This window comes from Thamnophis elegans, chromosome 8, assembly GCF_009769535.1.
Source record: "Thamnophis elegans isolate rThaEle1 chromosome 8, rThaEle1.pri, whole genome shotgun sequence".
Classification (NCBI taxonomy): domain Eukaryota; kingdom Metazoa; phylum Chordata; class Lepidosauria; order Squamata; family Colubridae; genus Thamnophis; species Thamnophis elegans.
The window spans coordinates 70,290,611-70,316,839 of NC_045548.1; the positions used below are offsets into that span (position 1 = coordinate 70,290,611).

The window sequence follows — 26,229 nt, forward strand, 5'->3', positions numbered from 1 at the left end:
TCAGTCACTAGACCCGTGATGGTGAACCTATGGCACAGGTGCTGGAAATGGCATGCTGAGCCATCTCTCTGAGCATGCGAGCTGTTGCCCATATCTCTTCCGGATTCCGGCATGCTAGCTAGCTGGTCTTCACACGTGCGGAAGTGCCGGAAACCGGAAGAGCAGCTGCCTGGTGCGCATGCGCATGACAGGAAGATATGCACACATGCACACCAGAAACTGGAAGACCAGGTGGCCAGTGCGCATGCGTGTGGCGGGAATACTTGTGCACTCCAGTGGTAGGATTCAAATTTTTTTACCACCAGTTCTGTGGGTGTGGGAAAGGCGTGGCTTTGTGGGCATGGCTTTGTGGGAGTGGCAGGGGAAGGATACTGTAAAATCCCCATTCCCTCCCCACTCCAGGGGAAGGATACTGTAAAATCACCATTTCCTCCCCACTCCAGGGGAAGGATATTGCAAAATCCCCATTTCCTCCCCACTCCAGGGGAAGGATACTGCAAAATCCCCATTTCCTCCCCACTCCAGGGGAAGGATACTGTAAAATCCCCATTTCCTCCCCTGCAAAATCCCCATTCCCTCCCCACTACACTAACCTGCTTTCCAGCTCCATTCTCCTGTTCAGGGTAACAAATAAAATCAGCTGGGAAGCAGCAGGGGCAGGGCCAGCCTGTTTGCCAGTTCTCCAAACTACTCAAAATTTCCTCTACCAGTTCTCCAGAACCTGTCAGAACTGGCTGAATGCCACTTCTGGCGCACTCCCATTTCGGCACTCGGTTTCAAAAAGGTTTACCCACACTGCACTAGACCAAACTGAGTCTCTTAATGCTTTCAATGCTTTCATATTGTTTTTGTCCGCAATTTAACTGTGGTAATTGGGCAGAGGACTTGGATTTTGGGAGGAATCTCACCATTTCCCCACCCCCACCCCTTGCAAAACACAAACATTAAATAAAAAATTAAAGTTTAAATGGTTAGGACAGTTTCACTGAAATTTCCTCATGGTATGCTTCTTGGAGAAGACAGTGGAAGCATCAGATAAGAATCTTCCACTTAATATCCCTACCCATGCATTTTCTCCATGTTTCTGTTTCAACCTCCTCTAGATAGAATTGGCTCAGATCCTGGCCTTTAATTAAACTTATCATTAGATGGCTTGCATGCCTTACTTTGGCTTGGCTTGGATTCTTAGCATAGTACAGCTGTGAATCAAAAATGGAATCGAGTGCAGGGAAACCAGAGAAAAACGTGTTTTTTTTTTAAAAAAAATCCTCTGTGGTTTTTTTTGGAAGGGTGTGGCTCTAGGATGGAACAGGTAAAGAGCTCTTTCAGTGGCGCTAAGAATAAATTTTCCCTTTGTTCTTTGGGCAGTGGATGGTAAACAAATGATAATTTTAAATCCTTGTAGGCAGATTCCAGCAAAGTCTAATGAAAGTCCTGTCCTGGTGTTCAAGACTAGCCTGTTGTGGCCCGCCAGCAGCCAGCAGAGCCGGCAGCAGAGTCGGACAGTGAGGAGGTTGGGGAGGAGTCAGTTGGGCGAGTCCTGGAGGCTCGGGAAGGCTCTGTGTCGGAGGCAGAGACAGGGCTAAGCCTGTCTGGCAGTGATCAGGTGCCTCTGGAGCTCGACAGCAGTGAGGCAGAGGAACAGTTAGAGCCTGTTCCCAGTGTGTGCATGAGCACAGCTGCCAGAAGAACAATTCATAAACCAGGGTAGACTTGGGAGTAAAGTCACAGGTGATTGGCCCCTCCCATAGGAAATAAAAGAGGAGCGAAAGGGGAGTGGGTTTTTGCAGGGAACAATTTGTTCGTTCGTTAGATTTGTTTCAGGAGTGTGAAGATCTGTCCGTGAATCTCAGAGACTCTGTGCCCAGTCTTTCCTTGCACAGCACCTCATTTGGAAAATATTTACATGGCAGCTTTCCAAGATAGATAATTTGTAGTTTGTAGTTTTATTGACATTTATAGGCCGCCCTTTTCCCTGAGGGGACTCAGGGTGGCTTACAATCAATGGGAAGGGAGTGCAGGACAAAACACAAGAAAGAAAACAAAATGTGAATAAAAAAAAATAAACCGATAAAACACAACATTCATTCAGCATTCGGGTGGGGCGAGGTTCGGATCTTATCCCCAGGCCTGACGGGATAGCCAGATCTTGAGGGCTGTGCGGAAGGTCTGGACGGTGGTGAGGGTACGAATCTCCACGGGGAGATCGTTCCAAAGCGTCGGAGCTGCAACTGAGAAGGCTCTCCTCCGCGTAGTCGCCAGTCGGCACTGACTGGCGGATGGAATATGACAACAGAATAAGGTCTGTTGTCATAAATATTCTTTTGAAAGACTTTGCCGGGCCTTGCCGAATGTGAATGAGAGGAATTCTCATTCGTTTAATAAAAGGAGTTTTGTTGGGACCAGGACTCTGCCTTGTGCTTTTTGAGGAAGCCTAGGTCAGAACATAGCCTTACCCTGTTGGAAATACCTCTTTCCTGTTAGAACTCTATCAATACAATTGGTCCTCAACTTACGCTCAGTTGCTAAGCAACCGTTTGAAATTATGATGGATCCCCAAAAAGGTACTTATGACCTGGATTTTACTTCTGAACACCCTCTCAAGGTCACATCACCACATTCTAGGCGGATTTGGGGGAATTTGCAGTGCCCTGAGGTCAATTGACAATTTGCATTGCTTTTTTCCTGAAAACCAGCATTTACTTCTGGTTTCCTGCAAATACCCATCGTGAATAATGGCTTTGCTTAACAACTGCCCCAAAGAAGTCATAAAATCAGGCATGGTCATGTAATAGCCTGCTTAATGGCCATCATGACTTCCAACTGTAACTGCAAAAATACAATTGTAAGTCTTCTTAGAGTTGGGTTTTCAAAAATATATGTACCAATTAACCATCCTTTATGCAATTATTCCGATTTTCTTGGTTAGCCTGACACGCTGGGCCCTAAACTCAGCTGAGCTCATAAAACACAAACACAAGTGTGATTGGTTTCTTTGTAATTTAATTTATCATGTAAAGGGAGCCATAGTCTTATGATTATTCTTCTAGGATGTTCTGTGGTGAGAAACATCCTCTGTGTTTACTCAGCATGGTTAATTTGGTTACCGAATCTACCCATTTTCTGTGTTTACACAATACACTGAACAATGAACCAACCAAGTGTAAAAGTAAACAAACCTAGAATTCTGCATGAAGGGGCACTGAGACCATTCAATCCATTTGGGAAAGTGGTTTGTGGTTGTACCGGGAAAAAAAAAACATGCTATGTTTTTTGAATTGTGGATGATTTTGTTATAATAATTTTCCAAACTCAAATTCCTTTTTAAAATTTACCACGTCACATAGGTCCATCCTTAACCTGTGAATAGGTTAAGAGCACCATTGAGCCCAAACTTGCTTTGCTAAGCAATGCAGTTATTGAGTTTTGCCCCATTTTACGATCCGTCTTGCCACAGTTGTTAAGTGAGTCACTGTAGTTGTTAGTAAACTGGTTGTTAAGTGAATCTGGCTTCCCCATTGACTTTGCTTGTCAGAAAGTCGCAAAAGGGGATCACAAGACCCTTGGACACTGCAACCAGAGGTGTGTTGTTACCAGTTTGCACCGGTTTTCACCAGTTTGCACTGGTTCAGGCGAACCTGTAGGGGCGGCAGGCTCGCCACACACCCCGAACCAATTTCCTGGTCGCTGTGGTGTTTTGTTTTTTTTTGACATTTTCAATGTTTTACAAGCAACTGCGCATGCGTCGGGAGCACTGAACTTGCAGTAACATGCCAGTTGCCAAGCGACACTGCTGTAGGATGTTGCAACAGCCGTGTGAAAGATGGTCATGTCACATTTTCCAGTGTTGTTGTAACTTTGAATGGTTACTTAATCAATGATCATCAGTCAAGGACCACCTGTATTGACTCTAAACAAGGATTTGGGCAAACATGTTAGCTTGATAACTGGCGGGCTTGTTTGCAGTTCACTGCATCGTATGGACTCCCAGCACATCATATTACTGTGCTTTGCTTCTTCATCATTCTGTTTATAGTTGTCAGCTTTCATCATTTTCAACATTTTTATGATCTGGCTGTCTATCCTCATCTAGAGTTCTCATATTTCAGCAAAAAAAATCATAGCCCTCACTCATTCATGTCTCTACCAAGTCTCCCCGGTACTAATGCCTATAACCTTTTAGCTCCTATACGCTAAATTCATGCTCTTTCTGACTTCTCCCACATTTCCTGCTGTTGGCTGATCTGCACTGATGTTATGTAGGTCATATCCAAATACCTCAGGAAAGAAAAAGGGCATAGGCTATGTTTTTGCATAAGCCAAAAAGGAGGCAATCACATTTTAGCTTACTATGGGTATGTGGCTTTATGTGTGTGGGGAAAAAAATCGGCCCATTTCATCTCAGTGGCTAAAACGCTGAGCTTGTTGATCAGAAAGGTCGGCAGTTCAGCGGCTCGAATCTCTAGCACTGTGTAACGGAGCGAGCTCCCGTTCCTTGTCCCAGCTTCTGCCAACCTAGCAGTTCGAAAGCATGTAAAATGCAAGTAGAAAAATAGGATCCACCTTCAGTGGGAAGGTAATAGCGTTCCGTGCACCTTCGGCATTTAGTCATGCCGACCACATGACCACGGAGACATCTTCGTACAGCGCTGGTCCTTCGGCTTTGAAACAAAGGGGAACCTGTCCATCACCATGCCCGTCACTAACGCTGCCACGTTGATGTTGCCTCTCTGATGTCGATTGAGCTTATAGCTGCATGTGGCTCTTCTACTCGGGTGCAACTGCCTACTCTGATGTAATTCTTTTGCCCGGATGCGGCTAACCAGGAAAGAGGCTATGATGACACTGAGTGGGGGTGTGGCTGAGGGTGTGGGTCATGGTGATTGGTGATGGTGGGTGGGTGTCATCTGGGTAGAGTTGTGGGTGGAGCTGGGTGGGGTAATGGTGTGTGTGTGTGTGTGTGTGTGTGTGTGTGTGTATGTATGTATATGTATGTATGTATGTGTGTGTGTGTGTGTGTGTGTGTTTTTATTTGTGCTGATAAATAAATAAAGGGATTTATTTATTTATCAGCACAAATAAAAAAACACAAATATAACAAAGGCAACAGTAAAAATATTGGGTTTCTCTCGTGATGGACTCTTGTGACGAGCCGATTGACAGATGATGGAAGCAGTTAGCTTCCTCCCATAATATGGGCTTGCCAGGGGTTGTAAAAATCATATCACATATATATATATATACTTCAGCTGATAAGGAGGAGAACTTGTGGCTTAATGGCTAAGACGTTTGCCTAAGATGTAATATATCACAGGTTCAAATCCCAGTAAGGGTATGGCTAGCTGATGAGAGCTAAATAGCTTGAAATAGATCTATACTAGTCTCCCTTTATTTATTTATCAGCACAAATATAACACAAAATGTGTAACAAAGGCAACAGTAAAAATATTGGGTTTCTGTCGTGATGGACTCTTGTGACAAGCCGATTGACAGATAATGGAAGCTGTTAGCTTCCTCCCATAATTGGGGCTTACCATGGGTTGTGACACTAAATATATACCTTCTTCCCTGGCTTCAGCTGATAAGGAGGAGAACTTGTGGCTTAATGGTTAAGACGTCTGCCTAAGATGTAATATAGCACAGGTTCGAATCCCAGTAAGGCTATGGCTAGCTGATGAGAGCTAAATAGCTTGAAATAGATCTATACTAGTCTCCCTTTATTTATTTATTTATCAGCACAAATATAACACACACACACACACACACACACACACGGGTGATGGTGTTAACTTGGTTAGAACTGACTTGGATTTGATTACCTTTGTATCATTGTCATTTAGTGCACGTAGTTTCTTAGATAGAGATAAAAGTTTTTCACCAAACAAACTGAATCTCTGTTTGTATGCAACATGAACGCCGGAACATGACACAAGGGGTGACATTCAGCAGGTTCTGACAGGTTCTGGAGAACCGGTAGTGGAAATTTGGAGTAGTTTGGAGAACCGGCAAATATCACCTCTGGTTGGCCCTAGAGTGGGGAGGGAATGGAGCTTTTGCAGTACCTTTCCCCTGCCACGCCCACCAAGCCACGCCCAGCAAGCCACACCCACAGAGCCAGTAGTTAAAAAAAAATGAATTTCACCACTGCCACTACCTTTCTCATAAGAGTCATAACATACGTTAAAAACAGGGTTTTGATACTCTGTAACTGACATATTGATTTTTTTGACTTACTTCCCATAGAACAACTTGCCCATCGCCTTCTACTACATCTGGAAAATCAGTCTGGCTTTAACAGATTTAAGATATTCAGCGTCTGTTGTTGCAGAAGGTTTAACAATCTGTTTAAACTCTTAATCATAACATCTAACCAGAAAGTGTGTTCCCTATGAATATTCCAGCTTGATTTAAAATGGGTAAAATTAGGACATTAATGTTGTGTATTGTTTCCATATGATAATGTGTTCTTATAATAAAGTAATTCATGTTAAGAAACAACACACCTATAATCCATCCTGGTATATCAGTATTTTCTTGAGAGACAAGGGAAGTTTCCATCTTAGGTGATTAATTCACTAAGTGCTTTCTTTTAATTTAAACTCACTGTAGGTGGGTTAGAGCTTAGAAAGGAAATGTAGGAGTACGAAATATTTCCAGGTGCCGTGTACCCCACGTTTTGTGTATCTGTACCTGTTTAAATTCTCTTTATTTTCTGCAGTCTCTCTAAACTGCTGTCTAATAGGAAACTGTGAATGATAGCTGCTTTTGATTTCATGAAATCATAACTTGGAATCAGTGACATGCGGTGAGGTTTATGGCTGGTGAGGCACTGACACAGTGCTGGGTTTCAAATTTTTTTACACTTGTGGACTTCAACTCCCAGAATTCCACAGCCAGGCATGCTCAGTTCCGATTTAAAGCGACAGCATTTGTTTTTTCTCCTTTGCGAAAAAGTTTCCTTCATTCTTTTTCTTCTCCCTCCCCCTCCTTCCTCCCTCTCTCCCTCCCTCTCCCTCCCTCCCCCCAATCTACATCAGGAATTTCTACGCTTTTAACCCTTGCTTAACTCTGCTCGAGTGATCATAAAACGCCTAAAGTCAGACTAGATGAGGCACGTCATTCTCCTGCCTCCTCCTGTAGAGGGCGCTTTTTAAGAGGCTTTGTTAAACAGTTAAGCAGAGCCATCCACAGTGACTCTGGCAGCAACTAGCTCAGCCTGACCTCAGCTCTTGCCTTTTTCCTTTAACATTTTTTTCCCCGTGATGACAGTGGTGAGGCTCTGCCTCCCCTGCCTCCCCTGACTGCATGTCCCTGCTTGGAATAAATCTTCCTGTGCTAAAATAGAGCTTCAACATAATATTCAATATCTTTAGCACTTTATGGCAAATTACAAATTAGGTATGAAGGATCAAAAGAAGGAGACACTATACATCTTCTTAGTGTCGTGGCCCACCAGTGGCTGGTGGAGCTGGCAGCAGATTTGGACAGTGAGGAGGTTGGGGAGGAACATGGGCCAGTCCTGGAGTCTGGGGAAGGCTCTGATGAGGGCTCTGTGTCGGAGGCAGAGAGGGGGCCAGAGCCGTATGCCAGTTATCAGCTGCCTTCGGAGTCAGACATCAGTGAGGCAGATGAACAGCTGGAGCCTGTTCCCAGTGTGTGCATGCACAGTTGCCAGACAAAAGGAACAGCTAAAGAACAGGGGTCAACTTGGGAGTAAGGCCACAGGTGGATGATGAATGGCTCCTCCCAGAGAAAATAAAAGAGGAGCAAAAGGGGAATGAAGTTTGCAGGAGACAATTACTTCACTTAATTGGTTCGTGACTCTCCGAGACTCTTTGCCAAGTTTTGCAGATATCGGCCTGTCAGCTTTCCAAGGCAGATAAGGTCTGTGGCTATAAATCCTCCCTTGAAAGACTTTGCTGGATGTGAATGAGCAGAATTCACAGTAAATTAATAAAAGAGTTTTTTGTCGGGACAAGGAATTTCCTTCATGCTCTTGGGAAGCCTCAATCACAACAGTAAGAGGTTTACAGAGTCACCATATTGCCTCCAACAATTTGGGTTATACTTGCAATATGATTTTTGTACTACTATTGCACTGGCTCTAGGGCCAGATTTAGCCATCAGCCAGAAAATTGCCAACAATTAAATGGTCTTATAAAAACAACTTAGACTACATGGGCCGGTCAGTATATCTATAGCACCTGTTGTGCAGTGTACAGGAAAGGTTATATATTTGACGTCTATTGAACATGGCATAGCCTCCCATGTTGGGTTAGGGTTTTATTTATGTACGTATTACATCTAATAAATTAAATCAAACATGATTTATTTATCACATTTGAACGATCAAATATGATTTATTTATCATGTTTGCAAAGCCGTCCATCTCATATAGTGAGTCTGGGCGGAATGCCCGATAAAACAAGGATACATAAAAGCAAAATACATTAAAAACAATAAAACCCCAATTTCAAAGTATAAATAAAAACAAGCAAAATAACCAAAATGGGGGCCAGCACACAGGGAATGTGCACCCGTTTGTGATCAATTGGTTCTAATGGTTAAATGGTTAAGTGTGGGCTACAGTTGGTCTAGTTAGTTAACACCATGACCCGTCAAAACCGCGGTAGACAAAACCGCGCTCGACGAAAGCGCGTACCTGACGTCATCAGCAGCGCGACGAAAAAAATTAAAAATAAATTAAATTGAAATTAAAATAAAATTAAAGCAAGCCGATTCACATAAAGGTAAGGGTTAGGTTTAGGGTTAGGGTTAGGGTTAGGTTAAGGGTTAGGTTTAGGTTTAGGGTTACGTTAAGCGTTAGGGTTAGGTTTAGCGTTAGGTTAAGGGTTAGCGTTAGGTTTAGCGTTAGGTTAAGGGTTAGGTTTAGGGTTAGGTTTAGGGTTAGGTTTGGGGGGGGTTAGGGTAAGGTTTTTGCTTTAATTTTAAATTTACCGCTCACAGCGTGATGTTTTCGTCGCGCTGTGGTGACGTCACGTACGCGCTTTCATCGAGCGCGCTTTTGTCTACCGCGGTTTTGTGGTGGAACCAGTTAACACACCAAATTAGAAGCCAGGTAGCTGTTAGTTCTAGTTTTGTGTTAGACATGAAAGCCAGCTGGGTGACTTTGGGCCAATCACCAGGAGACTGTGAGTTCTAGTCCAACTCTAGGCATGAAAACATGACTGGGTGACTTTGGGCCAGTCTCTCTCTCCCATCCCAACCTTCAGCTTAGCAGTGTGGTTGTTGTGGGGATAATAGGAGGAGGAAGTTACATTGTGGGTGTTTGCTGCCTTGAGTTATTCATACAAAATAATAAAGGCAGGATATAAAATAAATAAATAAAATTATATACAAGTCGTCTTCTTCTTACAACCACAATGGAGCCCAAAATTTCTGTCGCTAAGCGAGACAGATGTTAAGTGAGTTTTGCCCCACTGTGCGACCTTTTCTCGTCACAGTTGCTAAGTGAAGCACTGCAATTGTTCAAGTTAGGAACATGGTTGTTTTAACGAATCCGGCTTCCCCATTGACTTTGCTTATCAGAAGGTCCCAAAAGTGGATCGCATGACTATGGCAGACTGCAAGTGTCATAAATGCATGACATTTGCCAAATTTTGGTCATGTGACCATGGAGACGCGACCACAGTCGGATATCAGGTCCCAAAGGATCCTGTCCCTTTTTTTTCAGCGCCGTTGTAACTGCGAACCCTCACTAAACCAACGGTTTTAAGACGAGGACTGCCTGTAACCATCCTGTGAAGGCAAAAATCAAATGAAATGACCAATGGTAACTCAGCGATATTGACAGAAGAAAAGAGTTGGAAGGGACCTTGGAGGTCTTCTAGTCCAACCCCCTGCTCAAACAGAAATCCTATAGCAGTGATGGCGAACCTTTTTAGCACCGAGTGATGAAAAGATCACATGGAAACACACACACACACACATACACATACAAGTTGGGGTCGCACTCCAGAAAAGCCAAACTTCCGGGTCCTAGCACGTATGCGTGCCTGAAAATCAACTGGCTGGCACTCATGCGCAGGCCAGTTTTTGGCACCGCCATGCATGGGAAGGGACCACACTCCAAAAAAGCCGAACCTCTGGGCTCTGGGCTCTGGCACACATGCACACCCAACAATCAGATGGCCGGCGCGCATGCCAGTTTTCGGTATTGCCTGCATGCGAAGGACAGATGATGGTTGTGTGCGCATGCACGCCAGAAACCCGGAAGACAAACAGGCAAGGTCGCACATGCCGGGCGACATGGGCACGCATGCCATAGGCTCACCATCACGGCTCTATGGCATTCAGAAAAAATGTTTGTCCAAGCTGTTCTTAAAACTTCCAATCTACCATGGGATCTCCAGCTTGTTTTAAATCTGCAAACTATCAAAATAGGAAGCTCATATACTGCATTTTTCAGAGTATAAGACACACCTTTTTCCCTCAAAAAAGAGGCTGAAAATCTGGGTGCATCTTATACACTGAATACAGCATTTTTTGCCTCCCGAAACTTGCCTCCTTCACCAAAATGGCCATGCATACCCTGTAAGAGGCTTATAGAGTGCTCCTGGGGGATGGGGAGGGCAGAAATGAACGAAAAATGGGATGTTTTTTGCTCAATTTCCCCCTCCCCCCAGCCTTCAGGAGCACTCTACAAGTCTCCTAAAGGCTATTCATGCCCTTTAAAAAAAAAAAAACAGGCATGTTTTCGTGACGGTCTGCAGAGTGTAAAAACTTTTTTTTAATTTGCCTCTTCAAAATTTTGGTGCGTCTTATAGTCTGGTGCATCTTATACTCCGAAAAATATGGTAAACCCCACAGGGGCTTGGCTGCATAACATACATATATAGGCTCCAGTGAAGGCCAGCGAATCATGAATTGAGTCTCTTAGCAGTTGTAAAACGAACAGGCAAGCAGCTACATGTCCTGTATCAAGATCTATTTATCTACCTCTCTTTGAAATGTCCCCTTTGACCCCATTGTGTTAGGTAATTCCATTTCAGAAGACGGGGTGGGGGAGAGGATGGTAGTGGTCATATTCATTAACATCAGTCTTAGGCTATGGAAAGAAACCTCTAATTCATTTGCCCACTTACACTCAGCTGAGGCCCTCCATTTCATTTTGGATAGGTCAAGAAATCAATTGCCTGGCAGGTCACTCACTTTTTGCCATTAGCTGATGAGTCTCGTTTTGCCTGAGCGTATCCCCCTTCCATCCGTAGATTTCATCTCTACTTAACCCCGGAGATTTTCAGAAGCCATTAAAGCAGTCCCTTGGGGCAAAGAATTCTGGATAATTTAGTCCTTGAAATGCCCGGGGAAAAGCTTCTGTCCCTTGTCCTACCTTCTTTTTACGTCCTTTATTGTTTTTGGGATCTTCGCTTTTTGTTTTTCGTTTTGCAGTCGTCTTTGACTACTGCTGCTGTCTTTTATTTCTTCCCTAATTGGAACTTCTTGTTATAACTTTTAGTAGGTGTGTTTCAAGAACTTTCGCTTGCCATAAGCTTTTGTACCTATTCAGCTTCTCCTGTGATGGTTAGCTAAACTAACCCTCATTAGTTGTTGTCCCAAAAGTGCTTTTTCAAGAGGCAACTGGACTTTCTGGTTTTTGTTTGAAGATGTTTCACTTCTCATCCAAGAAGCTTCTTCAGCTTTAGTTCAGCTTTAGTTCATCCAAGAAGCTTCTTGGATGAAAAGAAGCTGAAGAAGCTTCTTGGATGAGGAGTTGAAGAAACCTCTTGGATGAGGAGAAGCTGAAGACATTTCTTTCATGAGAAGAAGCTGAAGAAACTTCTTGGATGAGCTAAATAAGCTTCTTGGATGAGAAGCGAAACATCTGAATAAGCTTCTTGGATGAGAAGGAACGGAAGAAGCTTCTTGGATGAAAAGGAGCTGAAGAAGCTTCTTGGACAAGCTGAATAGATTTCTTGGATGAGAAGAAGCTGAAGAAGCTTCTTGGATGAGAAGAAGCTGAAGACATTTCTTCCATGAGAAGAAGCTGAAGAAACTTCTTGGATGAGCTGAATAAGCTTCTTGGATGAGAAGGAACGCAAGAAGCTTCTTGGATGAGAAGTGAAACATCTGAATAAGCTTCTTGGATGAGAAGGAGTTGAAACAGCTTCTTGGATGAGAAGGAATGGAAGAAGCTTCTTGGACAAGCTGAATATATTTCTTGGATGAGAAGAAGCTGAAGAAGCTTCTTGGATGAGAAGAAGCTGAAGAAACCTCTTGGATAAGGAGAAGCTGAAGACATTTCTTCCATGAGAAGAAGCTGAAGAAACTTCTTGGATGAGCTGAATAAGCTTCTTGGATGAGAAGGAACGCAAGAAGCTTCTTGGATGAGAAGGAACGCAAGAAGCTTCTTGGATGAGAAGCAAAACATCTTCATAGAAAAACCAGAAAGTCCAGCTGCCCCTTGGAAAAGCACCCCTGGGACAACCATGACCTAGATGACTAAGAATCTCCATAGACATCACTTGTTGTTTTTAGTCATGTCTGGCTTTTTGGTGTCTTTATAGGCAAATGCTCTCCATGCAACCTTGTCAAGCACAGCTTTTTTCAATTGTTGGATGTTCAACTTTGTCTCAGATTTGACGTTATCAAGCCAGCGTGTTCTTTGTTTGCCCCTTCTTCTTTTTCCACTAACCATTCCTAGCATTTTGACTTCTCCAATGAATGACCCATATGTCATTATAGGGAAGACTATTGCTCTAACTGGCCTGCTTTTTTGTCTTTATATCAATATCTCTGCTTTTCCAGACTCATCACTAGGAACTGAAAGTTGAAGAGCAACTAAGATGATTAAGAGCAACTAAGACAATTAAAGGCCTGGAGACCAAAACATATGAAGGATTTAGGTTGCAGGATTTGGGTTTGGCTAGTCTAGAGAAAAGAAGGACTAAGGGGGACATGATAGCAGTATTCAAGTATTTGAAATACTGCCACAAATGGGTCGATCTATTTTCCAACGGACCGGAGGGCAGGACAAGAAACAACGGATGGAAACAAATCAAGGACAGAACCTGGAATTGAAAAGAAACTTTCTAACAGTGAGGACAATCAACCAGTGGAACAGAAGTTGCCTTCAAACGTTATGGGTGCTTCATCACTGGAGGTTTTTTAGAAGAGGCTGGACAGTCACTTGTCTGAAATGGTATATAGGATCTCCTGCTTGAGAAGGGGGCTAGACTAGAAGACCTCAAAGTTCCCTTCCAGCTCTATTCTGATTCTGAGACTCTAGAGTGCGGAGAAGAGCAACAAAGATGATTGGGGGCTGGAGGCTAAAACATATGATATTGAGGGAACTAGGCATGTCTAGTTTAATGAAAAGAAGGACTATGGGTGGCATAATAGCATCTTCCAATATCTCAGGGGCTGCCACAAAGAAGAGCGGGTCAACCTATCCTCCAAAGCAGCTGAAGGCAGGGCAAGAAGCAATGGATGGAAACTAATCAAGGAGAGAAGCAACTTAGAATTTAGGAGAAATTTCCTGATAGTTACAACAATTAATTGGTAGAATAACTTGCTTGCTAGCAGAAGTTGTGAGTACTCCAACACTGGATGTTTTAGAAGAGATTGGAAAACCATTTGTCTGAAATGTTATCGGGGTTCCTGCTTGAGCAGAGGGTTGGACTAGAAGACCTCCAAGGTCCCTTCCAACTCTGTTATTCTGTTACAGCCAACATAGACTTAAAAGAAGCATATACACATATTTTGGTGTGGCAAACAGTCTCTGCATGTAGCAAATTCTGCCAGTAGTTTATATAAAGAGTAGTAGAGTACTATGTCAATTTAAGCATTTTTATTTTATTTTAGCATTTTTTAACAGCAATCGTCTCTGGTGCTTGCTTCTAGGAACCATATCCAGGGGCACCTAATACTGAATACATGAACAGAGAAATCTCTCCCCCCACTTGACATTAAGTGCCTATTTTAGATACACATACCAGATGATATGATATCAAAACCAACCAGCAGCTGTAATCTGAAAGAAAGAGGGAAGTGTTGGTAGACGAGGGGCTGACGAAACAGAGGTTTGGGCTTACAGCTAGAAGCAGAGGTGCAAGAAAGCTATTTCGGGAGCTGCGATGTGATTTTTAGAGTTTTCAAGTGGTAAATGGGAGTGGAAAAAAAACTCGTTTAAAATTAAATGATGCTATTAATATGATAGAGGAATGCTCAGTAGCTAAGATGCTGAGCTTGTCAATCGGAAAGGTTGGCAGTTCGGCGGTTCGAATCCCCAGTGGCGCATAACGGAGTGAGCTCCCTTTACTTGTCCCAGTTTCTGCCAACCTAGCAGTTCGAAAGCAATGTAAAAATGCACGGAGAAGAATAGGAACCACCTTTGGTGAGAAGGAGGTTGGCAGTTTGGCGGTTCGAGTCCCCAGTGGCGCCTAATGGAGTGAGCTCCCTTTACTTGTCCCAGATTCTGCCAACCTAGCAATTCGAAAGCATGTAAAAATGCAAGGAGAAGAATAGGAACCACCTTTAGTGAGAAGGAGGTTGGCATTTCGGCGGTTCGAATCCCCAGTGGCGCATAATGGAGTGAGCTCCCTTTACTTGTCCCAGCTTCTGCCAACCTAGCAGTTCGAAAGCATGTAAAAATGCACGGAGAAGAATAGGAACCACCTTTGGTGGGAAGGTAACAGCGTTCCGTGCGCCTTTAGTGTTTAGTCATGCCGGCCATGTGACCACGGAGACCCCTAGAGTCAGGAACAACTAGCACATATGTGCAAGGGGAACCTTTACCGTTACCTTTATTAATATGGTGAATGAATGATAGCCAAATAAATAAGTGCTTTTGCAAAAGGCATCTGGACTTTGTTTTCCTTTGAATACATTTTGCTCCTCATCCAAGAAGCTTCTTCAGTTCTGATAGTGTGGATGAGAAGCTTCTTCTTGGATAAGGAGCAAAATGTTCTCAAAGGAAAACCAGAAAGTCCAATTGCCTCTAGAAAAAAAGAGCACCTTTTGGGACAACCATGACCTGGATGACTAAGAATACCCATAGTCACTGGATAGAAACTAACAAGAAGAGAAGCAACTTAGAACTAAGGATAAATTTCCTAACAGTGAGAGCAATAATGCAATGGAACAGTCTACAGAATTTGTGGGTGCTCCACAGTGGTGGGATTCAATTTTTTTTTACTACTGGCGCTGTGGGCATGGCTTTGTGGGCATGGCAGGGGAAAGTTACTGCAAAATCCCCATTCCCTCCCCATCCCACTAACCTGCTTTCCAGCTCCGTTTTCCTGTTCAGGGCAACAGAAGAAGTTCAGCTGGGATGCTGGAAGGCACCAGAGGCGGGGCCAGCCTATCTGCCGGTTTTTCGAACTATTCAAAATTTCCGCTACTAGTTCTCCGGAACATGTCAGAACTGGCTGAATGCCACCTCTGGTGCTCCATCACCGCAGGCTTTTAAGAAGAGACTGAACAGTCATTTGTCTGAAATGGTATAGGGCAGTGATGGCAAACCATTTTTGCCTCATACATGGGCTAGCGCGCTTACGCACATACCTACCCCATAATTTAATGCTCTCCCATGCCATGCCCCTTGAGCCATGCTGCAGGACAGGCTGTCTCGTGCATATGCACACAGCTTTCTGGGAGCTTGGGAAGGGTGAAAACAGCCTTCCTGCTCACCTGGAGGCCCTCCGGAGGCAGGAAGCTGTCCGTTTTCTGACTTCCGGTGGGCCCGGGAGGTCTGTTTTTCGCCCTCCCCAGACTCCAGAGGATTTCTAGGAGTCTGGAGAGGGTGGAAAACAGCCCAACACGCAAACCAGAGGTTCGGGAACGGACTTCTGGGTTGCCCGTTGGGCTGTTTTACTCCTTCTGGAGTTTCAGGAGGCTTCTCTGAAACCTCCAGAGGGCGAGAAACAGCCCAAATTTCCAGTTTACGCATTGGACAGTTTTTCGCCTTTCGGAGGGTGAAAAATGGCTGAAAATCAAGGCTGAAAATCAGCTGGCCAGCGCACGCATGCATGAGCGCTGAAGCTGACAGGGCAACGCCTCGTGTGCCCTCAGAAATGGCTCCGCATGCCACCTGTGGCACGCGTGCCATAGATTCACCATCTTGGGTATACGGTTTCCTGCTCAAGTCGGTGGGTTGGACTAGAAGACCTCCAAGGTCCCTTCCAGCTCTATTATTCTATGTTCTATGCTTTTCAGAGAATTTATCAAAATCCACTGTCTTTCTGAAATTTTTTTGGAGGACTGGGAGCTACTGAAGGAACAAAGGAAGGTCGCCTAGTGTAGCCCCTGGGTGACACGCCTTTATCCCTTTGCATTCTCCGCTGCCCCTCAAAAGTATTAAAGGAAACTGGTGTTTTGTATTTAAGTGGCGAGATTAAAGGCCTATGAAAATCTGAAAGTTGACTCTTTTAGCAGGTGAGCCTCCCATTCCCAAAGCTGCTTTCAACCATCTATCTTTTTTTAAAAAAATATGCCGGAAAGGAAATAAAAAAATCCTCAGAAGTTGAAGGGAAGCTGAACCCGGAGCTGCAGATGATAAGCTGACTTGCTTGCTGATTCAGTTTGGCCTTTGTGTTTTGAAGCCGTCATGCCAGAGCAAGTTACGCTTTAACAAAGGCATTTAAGGCATTCGCGATTTGCAAGAACAATAAGCAATAAAGCCCTATACTTTGGAACAGCGGCATTTAGGAAAGAAACGGAAAATGCAGTGAATGAGAAATGCGTAAAGAGCCGGAGAGGGCTAGGAGGTGTGTTTGGCAGGGGTGGGAGGAAGATAATGGGATTGCTGGAATGGAGTCGCTTTTCCATTCTACTTTCTCGGTGCAAAAGGCTGTTGGCAATTGCTAAAATGGTCAAGTGTAAAGAACAATAATAGGATGAAATCATTGACCCTATACAGAATAACAGAGTGGGAAGAGACCTTGGAGGTTTTCCAGTTCAACCTCCTGCCCGAGCAGGAAACCCAGTGGTGGGTTTCAATTTTTTTTAGAACCTCTTCTGTAGGTGTGGCCTGCTTTGTGGGAGTGGCTTGCCAGCCATGTGGCTGGGTGGGCGTGGCCAACTTGTAAAATGTAGTGAAACTCACTTAACAACGCTCTTGCTTAGCAACCCAAATGTTGGCTCAGAAACTCTGGCATTTGAAGCACGCAAGTCTTAAAGCTGTCAAGTTAGAAGACCCTTGCACCCCTAACCCTTTAGGAAAAAAAAAACCCAGGGGTGCTCAAACGTGATAGCTTTAAGACTTGTGGACTTCAACTCCCAGAATTCCCCCTCTCGCTCTTCATCTTGATGATGTGCGCATGGGCCGGGGGGGGGGGGGAGAGCTGGAACCGGTTCTAAACGGCATGGTAGATTTGTGGAATCTCTTCTATAGAAGAGGTTAGAACTGGCAGGAACCTACCCCTGAGGAAACCCTATACCACTTCAGACAAATAGTTGTCCAATCTCTTAAAAAACGTCCAGTGTTGAAGCATTCACAACTTTTGGAGGCAAGTTGTTCCACTGTCAGGAAATTTTCTCCTCAGTTCTAGGTTGCTTCTCTCCTCAATTAGTTTCCACCCATTGCTTCTAGTCCGGCATTCAGGTGCTTTGGAGGATAGGTTGACTCTCTCTTCTTTGCTGCAGCCCCTTAGTTATTGGAACACAGAGTACAGACTAACAGAGTTGGAAGGGACCTTGGAGGTCTTCTAGTCCAACCCCCTGCTCAAGAAGGAGGCTCTGTACCATTCCAGACAAATGTCTGTCCAACCTCTTCTTAAAAACCTGCAGAGATGGAGCACTCATAACTTCTGGAGCCAAGTCGTTCCACTGGTTAATTGTTCGCACTGCCAGGAAATTTCTCCTCAGTTCTAGGTTGCTTCTCTCCTCGATGAGTTTCCCTCCATCATCGCTTCTCCTGCCTTCAGGTGCTTTGGAGACTAGGTTGACCTATTCTTCTTTGTGGCAGCCCCTCAGATATTGGAATATGATTAGCTGCAGTAAAACTTCCCAAACTGACTACTGTACAGGTAGTCTAATAATAAAGTATAATAAAGCAGTCCTTTACAGACCTTATGATTTTATATATATCTTTGTAAGAGAGAGTGTGTGTGTGTGTTTGTGTGTGTGTGTTTTGTGTGTGCATGGCACACACACGCACACACACATACGCAGTAACATTTTCAATCAAAAATCCACTGCCTTTGTTCTGCCCTGGCCTTCCCAAGATCGTGAAGTAGACTCCTCGTCCCGATAAAACCCCTTTTATTTAGGTTAAAGGGAATTCCTCTCCAGCAAAGTCCCGGCCAACGGTCTTTCAAGAGATTTCACAACTACAGACCTTTATCAGGCTTGGAGAGCTGCCAGGCCGATATCTTCCAAACGCCACGCTGTAGCCGACAATGCTTGGAAAGAAGTCAGGAACAAATCTCCACCCTAATGAATTGAACTACGGTAATTGTCTCCTGCAAACTCCACTCCTTTCGCGCCTCTTTATTCCCTATGGGAGGGGCCATTCACCGGCCACCTGTAGCGGTATTCCTGAGTCGGCAATTGTTACTTAGCTGTTCCCTTCTCCTGGCAGCTCTGTGCATGCACACATGGGGAACAGGCTCCAGCTGTTCTTTTGCCCCACTGATCTCTGACTCTGAAGACAGATGATGACTGTTGGATGGCTCTGGCCCCATCTCTGCCTCTGATGCACAGCCCTCGTCAGAGCCTCCCCCAGACTCCAGGACTGGCCCATGTTCCTCCCCAACCTCCTCATTGTCTGAGACTGCCACCAGCCCCACTGGCCGCACACAGGCCACAACAGCCTTGCTGAAATTTCTTGGAGATCTGGAAGCTATTGAAGAATCAAAGGTATGTAATTTAGTGTAGGCCCTGCACGCTACGGTTGCTTGGTGACCAAGTTAAAGAACAGATGAAAAAAGGAGACTCACAACCTGATCCAAAGTTGTGATTTCTCCCCCCCCCCCGTAGTCACATGACCACACTTCTGGCACTTGGCAACGCATTGCTGCATTTACTGCCGTTTGTGGTGTCCTGCGGTTTTACAACAGTTTTGCCCCAAACTGCCATTGACTTCTAGTTTTCGGCAAAATTGTGCCACCGTGAACAACGGGTTCACTTAACAATGGCACGGTTGGTTTCACAACTCCCGCATTCGTCCTAACAGCCTCCTCAAAAAAACATTGCGAAATCGGGGTGGTCACGTGACTGCCCCGTTTTACAACCGTTACGACTTACGACTGTAATGAACAAGCTCCATTGGGGTTCTAACTTGAGGGCTACCTGTATTTTAATCTATTTATTTTTAGATTTTCCTTTTAAGCACTCTCCCAGGTTTTTTTTTAAAAATTATTATTATTTTTGATACTTTTGCTTCACAGACTCTCTTCACACTGAGCAAATTCATTTTATTGCCAGAAAATGAAAAGCATTGCATTATTTATTTAAGGCGGAGGAAAAATTAATGAAAACAATAATTCCAGAGGTTATGAATAGCTATAGTAAAGCAGCAGAGAACAGTCTAATAAAACAGTCCTTTCCAGACCTTATGATTATATAAAATATGTATGATTTTCAATCATGTAAATGAAAGAAAAATCTAGGTCAGGAATTAGAGATTAAAACCAGGTTGGGCAAGGATCCTGGACAATAGATAGAAATCTACACCAGTAAATCCCCCCCCCCCCATTCCCTTTGACACACCCCCTTTTAATTGAGCTTTAAAATAGTCCAAAATAATAGAATATTAATGTCTTGGTTTTATAGCAACTACCAGTTGTAACTATCTGAGTGTGGGGATAACTGAATATTTCAATTAAAATTCTCCCAAGCTTGGATTGCTTGCTCTTTTTTTAATTAGAAAAAAGTGAATAAGAATACTTGATTGTTCAATGTGAGAAGACGTAGAAAAGATTGTCAGAATTTTTTGCGCATGCGCAAGGCATCTGTGATGATGTCTGGGTAGGTGGGCGGAGCCTCCTGCTGCCGCCATTACTGGTTCACCTGAACCCGGGGCGAACCAGCAGAATACCACCTCTGGTTGGGGAGTGTTAGATTGAGGGAAACGTGAGAATTAGGTCCACAAAACCCATGCTTGATTTCCTATTCAATGATGAAATCCTCAGTTATCCTAGCCTACCTCCAAAGATTACTGCGAGAATAAAAGAGAGGAAACATGTACGCTATTCTGATCTTTTAGAATTAGGAAGTGGATGGAGTAGGGAGGTCTTTGCCTTCTCCAACTCCTTACTGTGAACTTAAGATAAGCTCACAATAAAAACTTCCTTTCAGTATTCTGTATGTCAAGAAATTGTAAGTCTTGTTTGTGGTGTCACCATAACTGGCAGCATTGCTGATTTTACTCTTCCGGGATGGTAGGTTAATAATGCATCCTACTTTGAGTTGTTCAACTTTCTCAGTTTACATATGAGGAAGTTAAAATGTTTATTGCAGGATCCAATCTGGGTTGGATGCCGAGACCAGAGGTTTAGTCTTCCGAGCTTTCAAACTTGTGCTGGAGCCCATTCTCAAGGAACTTCTCTCTACTGGAATGTGTGCTTTGAGCTATTCTATGCATCCTATTATGGGGATGCAGTGGCTCAGTGGCTAAGATGCTGAGCTTGTCAATCAGAATGTCAGCAATTCAGCGGTTCAAGTCCCTAGAGCCATGTAACGGAGTGAGCTCCCGTTATTTGTCCCAGCTTCTGCCAACCTACCAGTTCGAAAGCACATAAGAAATGCAAGTAGAAAAATAGGAACCACCTTTGGTGATATTTGCAATATGGTTTTTGTAGTACTATTGCACTGGCTCTAAGGCCAGATTTGGCCATCAGCCAGAAAATTGCCAACAATTAAATGGCCTTATAAAAACAAGCATCTCCCACTTATTAAACCTGAAGCCCACCAGCTGTTTTGCTTTCAACTTTTATAATTCCCAGTAAAGAAAGAAAGGCTACCTTTGAAGCTTTAATCTATCTTGCTTTCGCTTGCCGTAACCTTGGGATAATATCAGCTTATCAAAGGAGGTTGCTACAAAACTAATTTGGATTAAGTGCTTTGATCATCCAAACTACTCTGCATAAAATTAAGCACCGCTATCAATGGCGGCTATTCATACAGAATTTAGAGATGGAAGTAAATACGGACAGGATAAAATACCCCATCAACTTCTCCAGCACCGGAAAGCTTGGCTTATGACCACAGTGGTTGCGCCTCAAAGTTTTGTTACTAAGGGAAATATTTGATTAAGTGAACATTGCCTCGTTTTACGACCTTTTGTGCCACAGTTGTTAAGTGAATCACTGCAAGTTGCTAAGTTAGTGGCATGGTTGTTAAGCAAATCTGGCTTCTCCATTGACTTTGCTGGTCAGAAGGTCACAAAAGGGGATCACGTGACACACACACACACCCAGGACACTGCAATCGTCATAAATATGAGTCAGTGGCCAAGCATCTGAATTTTGGTCCCATGGCCATGGGGATGCTGCAGAGGGTCATAAGGGTAAAAAGCGGTCATCAGTTGCTTTTTTCAGTGCCATCATAACTTTGAACAGTCACTAAACGAACTGTTGTACGTCAAGTACTACCTGTACAAGTAATGCTATAAGATACTACCATTATACAATTGTATCACAGCGGCCAGTTGTTTCGCCAGATTTGGCATTGGTTACTAGTCGGGCCCCACCCAGGGGCCTAGGACATTGTAACGTATTTTCGTAATATGCGTGCAGATCCAAGCAGTGCGGCTTTTTGCATTTGACTGATGGTGATTTTGTCAATTTTTAACTGTTTTAAATGTAATTCCAATGCTTTTGGAATAGCACCCAGTGTGCCAATTACCACTGGAATTACCACTGCTGGTTTGTGCCATAATCGTTGAATTTCAATTTTTAAGTCCTGGTATTTTGCGATTTTTTCTTGTTCCTTCTCAGCGACCCTGCTATCACCTGGTATTGCGATGTCTATGATTGTGACCTTATTTTTCTCAACCAATGTGATGTCTGGTGTATTATGCGCCAATATTTTGTCTGTTTGTATGCGAAAATCCCACAAGATCTTGACCATCTGATTTTCGGTGACTTTTTCAGGCTGATGTTCCCACCAATTTGTTGCTGTTTTAATATTATAATTTTTGCACAAATTCCAATGGATCATTTGTGCTACTGAATTGTGCTGCAATTTATAATCAGTCTGCGCGATTTTTTTACAGCAGCTGAGTATGTGTAAGTCAAGATTTACCGCATGTGAAAAGGCCACGAACCTCACTCATTGTCAAGTATTTCCATCTTATTTCCCTGTTTATTAAATGGCCATAATAGCCACTTTTACAGAGATCAGGAAAAATTATCTCTTTTTTTTTTGTTATTGTATTTGCATCCCATCTTTCTCTGTTCAAATGACATTGGCTGCCTGTGTATGTGTGTTTCTTTTCTCTGTTCATGGGTCATTGTGCTTATTCTTTTATTATCTCAATCAAAACAAGACTAGTGTTTTAACAATGAATGCAGCAAGGATCAAACATCAAGTTGAGCATTAAAAAAAAAAACGCCAAGATGATAAAAAAAAAAAGGATATTAAAATCTCCAAAAGTAGAGCAAGGGAAGAGTCAGTGAGCCGAGGTGACACAGTGGTTAGAGTGCAGTACTGCAGGCTACTTCAGCTGACTGCTAGTTCGGCAGTTCGGCAGTTCGGCTGTTCAAATCTCACCAGCTCAGGGTTGACTCAGCCTTCCATCCTTCCGAGGTGGGTAAAATGAGGACCCGGATTGTTGGGGGCAATATGCTGACTCTGTAAACTGCTTAAAGAGGGCTGAAAGCCCTATGAAGCAGTATATAAGTCTAACTGCTATTGCTACTAGATTTCCCAAAATTGCAGAACCGTTTCTCAAAAGGCCACAATTTTATAACTCCTAACAACAGACAGGAGTCTTCAACGCAACGTTACACTTCGGAAGATTTCGCCAAGCTGTTGTGGGTTTTTTTTTTTTGGCTTAAAATACTGTTTCTTACCGATTCCATAATGAATCTCTTGAGGAGAAGCTCGACAATCTGGAAGCTGAAGATCTCATGTCTCAACCCAAGAAAATTACCTGCAGAAGTTTGAGGGGCGAGGGAAGGAAAAGAGGGACACGCTAATTAAAATCAAAGAGAATAGATCCACAAAAAGGCACACTTATTAAGCACACCTCTGCACTGTTTTCTCAATAGCTCACTTCATACTCGAACAAGCAAAAACAATGTGCACAGTTACAAGATATAATTCCCACAAGAACAGCCGCCAAGTCATTTGACATTAAAAAAAAAAACTCTTCTAAAGTAAACAATTAAACTTCTTGTACTGTAGTTGACACAGCAATTTTGTTTCTTTATCTCTGTGTGGCAGAAACTGTTCAAATTATAACCATTTCATCCCACATCCCAGTTGATTAAGGAAATTCTTCCTGCAACTCTCCCTTGAGAAGAAGAAAAAAAGAAATGCGCAGTAAACTCTTACGTCCAGATTAATAAAATCTTGCTCCTGCATTTCCATAATATAGCTTGACCGAATAAATAAACTCTCATTACATCTTAACGCAATGACCCGGCTAAGGCAGTGATGGAATTCTTAAAATATAAAGAACCACAAATAAATGGTCCCTTTTTAAACTACTGTGGCGTTTTGCGTGATCCAAGTCAGTTTTTCTTCAAGTGATTGAAAACAGCATTTAAGCAAAGATATCGTTGATTACGATCATGGCATCTGGCCCTCTCAATTCCTGGCAAATAGACGGGGAAGGAATAGAGGTAGTGACAGATTTATTTATTTTCCTGGGCTTCAAGATCACCACAGAGGGGGACTGCAGCAAAGAAATTAAAAGATGCTCCTGGGGAGGAAAGCTATGGCAAATCTAGACAGCATCCCAAAAAGCAGCGACATCACCTTGCCAACAAAAGTGAGTCAAGACTGTAGTTTTCCCAGTTGCAACGGATGTCTGTGAAAGTTGGACCATAAGGAAGGCTGCGTGCCAAAGAATGGAGGCCTTTGAACTCTGGTGCTGGAGAAGACTCCTGCGAGTCCCTTGGACTGCAAGGCCATCCAACCGGTCAGTCCTAGAGGAGATCAACCCTGACTGCTGTTTAGAAGGCCAGATCCTGAAGATGAAACTCAAATACTTTGGCCACCTAATGAGAAGGAAGGACTCCCTGGAGAAGAGCCTCATGCTGGGAACAATGGAGGGCAAAAGAAGAAGGGGACAGCAGAGAAGGAGGTGGCTGGATGGAGTCACTGAAGCAGTTGGCTTGAGGTTCAATGGACTCCGGAGGATGGTAGAGGACAGGAAGGCCTAGAGGAACGTTGTCCATGGGGGTTGGACATGACTTTGTAACTAACAACAACAATCATTGATACCCAATTCTAGAGACTACAATATAATGAGAAAACATCAATAAGAGCAGCTGCTCATAAAGGTTTTGTGAATTCAAGTAGCCCTCAGCTGACAACCATTTGTTGTCTTGTGTCATTTATAGAAATAATAAAGGCAGGATAAAGATAAACAAGTAAATAAATTGCTAGTCACTTTGAGGTAAGCATTCATACCACCACAACACCTTTAAGATCGGATTCACACATCATGCTAAATCATAAATCACGTTTAATTTTATTTGGTCACCGCAGAGTAGTAACAGCGTACAATCTTTTAATTTACATTGTTCGTTCATAATCACAAATACAGCCATATATATTTTAAATGCCTTTTATGTAACTCTTTATATCTCCCTACACATTTTTTACAACACTTATATACCCATGCCTTCTTTAATGGACTGTATTCTTCCACCATGCCTTACAATACAATACAATACAATAGCAGAGTTGGAAGGGACCTTGGAGGTCTTCTAGTCCAACCTCCTGCCTAGGCAGGAAACCCTATACCATTTCAGACAAATGGCTATCCAACATCTTCTTAAAGACTTCCAGTGTTGGGGCATTCACAACTTCTGGATTAATTGTTGCTTTAATTAATTGTGCAGGTCTAGGACCATAATAAAGATTGATTACATTTCATTTCATTTTCTTTTTGTCAAAGTCTAGGTTCATATGTCAGTGTACGTCAGAACCAGAAAAACTGAAGCACTGCTTAGTCTAATTCTTTAATCCAAGCCATGATGTCGTGTGTTTCTTTTCATTGCCAAGAGAAAACAGAAAAAAAAACCCTTTAAGAATAGAAATACAACCCTGTAGTATCAAACTGACGGCTGATCTGGGTCAGGATTCTGCATCATAATTGTGACACAGGTACCAACAGGAAGCCCTCAAGCATGACATTCAGTCCCTTCCGCCTTAAAATTCAGAGATTTTTGTAGGCATTGTGTTTGTAGACTTCTATTGCTTATGCCTTTATTGGAAGTAAATGTTGTGGCCCACAGAGCTGCCAGCAGATTCAGACAGTGAGGAGGTTGGGGAGGAGCATGGGCCAGTCCTGGAGTCTGGGGAAGGCTTGGATAAGGGCTCTGCATCAGAGGTAGAGAGGGGACCAAGGCCATCTGGTAGTTAATTGCTGACTCCAGAGACTCTGGAGTCTGACATCAGCGAGGCAGAAGAACAGTGGGAGCCTGTTCCCAGTGTGCACATGCGCAGAGCTGCCAAAAGGCAAGAACAATTAAGAAAACAAGGTCGACTTGGGAGTAAGGCTTGGAGATGATTGGCCCCTCCCATAAGATATAAAAGAAGAGCAAACCAGGTGTGAGCCTTTGCAGGAAGCAATTAGTTCATCTGGTAGATTCAAGCTTTGAAAAGTTCTGTTTGACTCTGTGCTAAGTTTGGCCTTGCTCTGCATTTGGCAGTTAGGTCTCTGGCAGCGTTCCCAGGGAGATAAGGTTGGTGTTTATCAACATTCCCCTGAAAGACTGTGTCAACTCAAGCAGACATCTGTCGGAATCTTCACATGCTGTTTGTGAAGCCTTGCAGGCTGTGAATGACCATAATTCACAGCCGTATAAATAAAAGAGGGTTTTGGGGACTAAGATTGTGTTTTATGCTTTCTCGGGAACAAAAGCCAGCTGGGGGACTTTGGGTCAATCACTAGGAGATTGGAAGTTATAGTTCCCTTTTAGGCATGAAAGCCGGCTGGGTGACCTGGGCCATTCACTCTCTCTCAGCCCATCCCACCTCACAAGGTTGCTGTTGTGAGGAAAACAAGAGAGGAAGGAAGATTATGTTCACCGCTTTGAGTTATAGAGCCGAGGTGGCGCAGTGGTTAGGGTGCAGTACTGCAGACCACTT

General features: G+C 43.5%; 1 protein-coding gene across 2 annotated transcripts in view; it reads right to left on the minus strand.

Annotated features, from left to right (window-relative positions):
* The window catches only part of ASAP1 (ArfGAP with SH3 domain, ankyrin repeat and PH domain 1), a 174,964-nt gene that overhangs the window by 117,542 nt on the left and 31,193 nt on the right, over nt 1-26,229 (minus strand). For both annotated transcript variants that reach the window (XM_032222635.1, XM_032222634.1), the window contains exon 2: nt 22,977-23,056. In XM_032222635.1, the coding sequence (XP_032078526.1) occupies nt 22,977-23,035 (59 nt within the window). In that variant the 5' untranslated portion in view covers nt 23,036-23,056. The remainder of the gene's footprint in view (nt 1-22,976; nt 23,057-26,229) is intronic.